A 3,266-nucleotide genomic window follows, 5' to 3' on the forward strand; every position below is an offset into this window, starting at 1 on the left:
GAGCCGCAGCGTGAGCCTCTTCGTTAAACGCGTCCCCTGAGGCTTCGCTTTACCCCGCCTTTCTGGCTTCCTCCCACAATAAATCATTCCAGATTTGGAAGCAGAAATGGCAGATTCTTTGCTTGTCAAACACCCGTAACGATTCTGTCCCCGAAACAACTACAGCAGCAGGCCTTTCTTTAAGACGAAGCAGGCATTTCGATGACAATTTTGCCAATATTCTTGTTGTCTTCCATGATCCTGTGTGCCCCTGCAATCTCGTGCAGAGGGTGAACGCTGTCAACAAGTGGTTGGAGATGAGGGGAGGTTCCTCCAGAAAAATAGGGCAGCACGTCTTCTGTGAAGGCTTTCACCAGCCGTTCCTTATACTGAAGAAAAAATGAAAGATTACTTCCAATGACTTCGTTCACAGAGGCATGTCTAAGCACAGCGTACAAAAGGTGCACAGTTCTCGGGGAGACTGACATTCTCATGGCGAGACAGACTTGTAAACATCTGACAGGTGTAAATTACAAACAAGAAGAAAACTTTTAGATTAATTATATTCTAATTGAATGAAATTCTCCAAGTGGTATAAGCTTGGTGGAGAACCATTTAAACTCAAACTGATAAAATTCTTGAGAATATTATGTATTAGACCACGGACAGAATCTATCCTAGGGCTCTAAACTGCTGCCTTTTACTGTAATACCTGAGAATTTACCATATAAAGTGATATTTCCTTGGTAATTTCTGTGTGTCTAAATAGCCTCGGTCTCTACTTTGAAAAATGATTTAATAGAGGTTTTTCTCTCCTCCCCCACCCTGACTTGGTCAAGTTGCCTGATCACTTGACTTTTGTTTTTGCTTAGGCTAAATCTTTAAATTATGGTACTCGTGAAGTAGATCAAGAAGTTCTGGATATCATTCCTCTGATTCAGTAGTTGTAAAAGGGAGGAGTTTGCTAAAAATAGAAAAGGGAAATTATAACTTAATTTTGCAATGTTTTCCGAAGTATGTAGTAACAGTTCAAGGTGGTGCTTTTTTGGTAATAATGTGTTAGATTCTGCTTTAACACTGGTATCAAAAGAAAGCTCTCAAAACTATCATCGATTTTAAGATCAAACTGTGTACAGTGTTGACAGCCATTACTTGCCTCCTTGTCTCGTGATCGTAATAGAGTTGTATGGATGCTCGCTCTTTTGGAAAGCAGCCTTGCAAGCAAATCTCCATGTACTTCACCTCCACTCAGTAGTCCATAAATAATCCACCGGCCATCAGTACTCAGACAGTTGAGATTCTTCTCCCAGTATGAGCCACCAACACAATCTAAAATAATATCTACTCCAGAACCTCAAGTAGAAACAGAAAAGATTTCAGCGATGTAGTTGAGCTGCATTAAAGGTAAGATAATTTCAGGCAAAACTAAAACCTTGTTCTTTACAGGTACAGAATCAATCCTGCAATTCTTACTTAAATCTTTCTACTGAAATTAGGAATTGGCACAATGATTTGTAAGGAATTCTAGAATCGGGCACAAAAAAGGAATCATTATAGATATCCAGATGCAGACTCCATAATAAACCATTCCAAATGCTTAGAAAAGCTAAATTTTTCTAACAGTAAGAGAACTAAGTTTTGTTCCCATATTCAAACACTTACAAGTGCGAGGATTTGGTCCCACAGTTCCTTGTGGAGGCCACAATAATTTAAGCCCCAAATGAACACAAAGCCAAAGAGAGTCCATGCAGAAAACAGCACAATTAAACTAAGGAAAGACAGATTGTTGGGCTGAACAGGATGTTGGGTTGTGCTAACAGGGTCATCACTGTCTGCTCCTTCGCCAACTGAGGCGACAGTTGAAATTGAGTGTATGTGCATATACGTTAGGAGGTACACATTCCTCCTCAACTGTAACAGGGTCTTTCACATAGAGGTTTTTACCTTGGGTGAACGCCAAGACCTTTTCACTAAAATCTTCATTCTTGTAGTTGAACCCCGCAGCTGCTCCGGCGTTTGCTGTAGCTTTCAGTTTCTCTTGAGTTCCTGCTGTCACAATGGGAATAGCTTTTGCCAGTCTTACCAGCTGAACGGCTGCCATACCAACTCCGCTAGCTCCAGCATGGATCAACACTCTCTCGCCCTTCTGTATTTTACCTGAAGGAGGGAAATGGTTACCCTTTTGGCATCACCTTTCGATTAAAACATGATCAGGGTGGAAAATACTGAAGAGGAAGCTGAAAGAGATGCCCTTAAGCAGGCTTTGTTTACATCTTCATAGCCTTCATAAAAGAAACAAACCCAGAACTAACATAACTCGCATTGTGCCATCAGGACTCCATTTTACCAACTTCAGGGGAACGGCTTTAGCTTGGCCCTGTCCAGTTCTGGGTATCCGTGACCAAGCTGCTTAGGTGAGTGCAGCCTTTATACCGGGACAGTCCACTGCCACCAATAGAAAACACACTCGGAGGATGTTAATACTGTAAAATCAGGCACTCAACAATAGAGAAAAACCAGAAGCGCTGGGTAATGGTTAAGGACCAGTTCTAATCATTTTACCATCTACCAGTTGCCCTAACGCATTCGTTTTGTGTTCCACTGATTGCTAGTGGAAGTGAGGCACTGAGTAGTCCTGGAGACATGGTCCTAATTGACCGCAGACCCCCAGGAAGCAACAGTGCTCGAAGCGAGTAAATTACCTGTAGTGGGCAAAGTTACTTGTTTGTAACTCCTGTTCTTTAGTGGAGCTTTTAGGTGCTACTGCTGAAGAGGGTAGGAAAAGGATATTTGTCAACTAAGGAAAACCCTGGCAAGTGCTACTGTTAGTCCCTCTGTAGCACATTTTCAAAATGAAGGGTGTGAGCTTATGTCTGTTTTAAATAAGCTCAGAAGGCATTTTACCTACAATTAAAGCCTCTGTGAAGCAAGGTACAAGAAGATGTGGTCTACCGTAGATCCACAGGCAATTAGTGAGGAAAGTTCATGATATGGTCGTGCTTTCAGGGAAGTCAAATATTTAGATGTAGGATATGTTTTCACATTTCAGTTGTTGGAGAACATGTAAGTTATTGCAGAGTTTAAGCCTAAAGGAAATTGCCAATTGCCTCAGTCTTTAATAGTAAGACCAGTTGTTCTCCGGGTACCCAGCCCCCCGAGCTGGAAGACAGGGACGGGAAGCAGAACGAAGCCCCCGTAATCCAAGGGGAAATGGTTAGTGACCTGCTCCACCACTTAGACACACACAAGTCTATGGGGCCAGATGGGATCCACCCAAGGGTACTGAG

General features: G+C 42.3%; 1 protein-coding gene across 1 annotated transcript in view; it reads right to left on the reverse strand.

The window, feature by feature from the left end:
- Positions 1-63: 63 nt before the first annotated feature.
- The window catches only part of TP53I3 (tumor protein p53 inducible protein 3), a 6,404-nt gene continuing 3,201 nt past the window's right edge, over positions 64-3,266 (reverse strand). Inside the window, exons 4-6 of the mRNA XM_009319657.1 lie at positions 1,924-2,136; positions 1,136-1,332; positions 64-368 (exon numbers count right to left, since the gene is read on the reverse strand). Coding sequence (XP_009317932.1) covers positions 180-368; positions 1,136-1,332; positions 1,924-2,136 — 599 coding nt within the window. The 3' untranslated portion in view covers positions 64-179. The remainder of the gene's footprint in view (positions 369-1,135; positions 1,333-1,923; positions 2,137-3,266) is intronic.

This window comes from Pygoscelis adeliae, unplaced genomic scaffold, assembly GCF_000699105.1.
Source record: "Pygoscelis adeliae isolate BGI_AS28 unplaced genomic scaffold, ASM69910v1 Scaffold121, whole genome shotgun sequence".
NCBI classification, from domain to species: Eukaryota; Metazoa; Chordata; class Aves; order Sphenisciformes; family Spheniscidae; genus Pygoscelis; species Pygoscelis adeliae.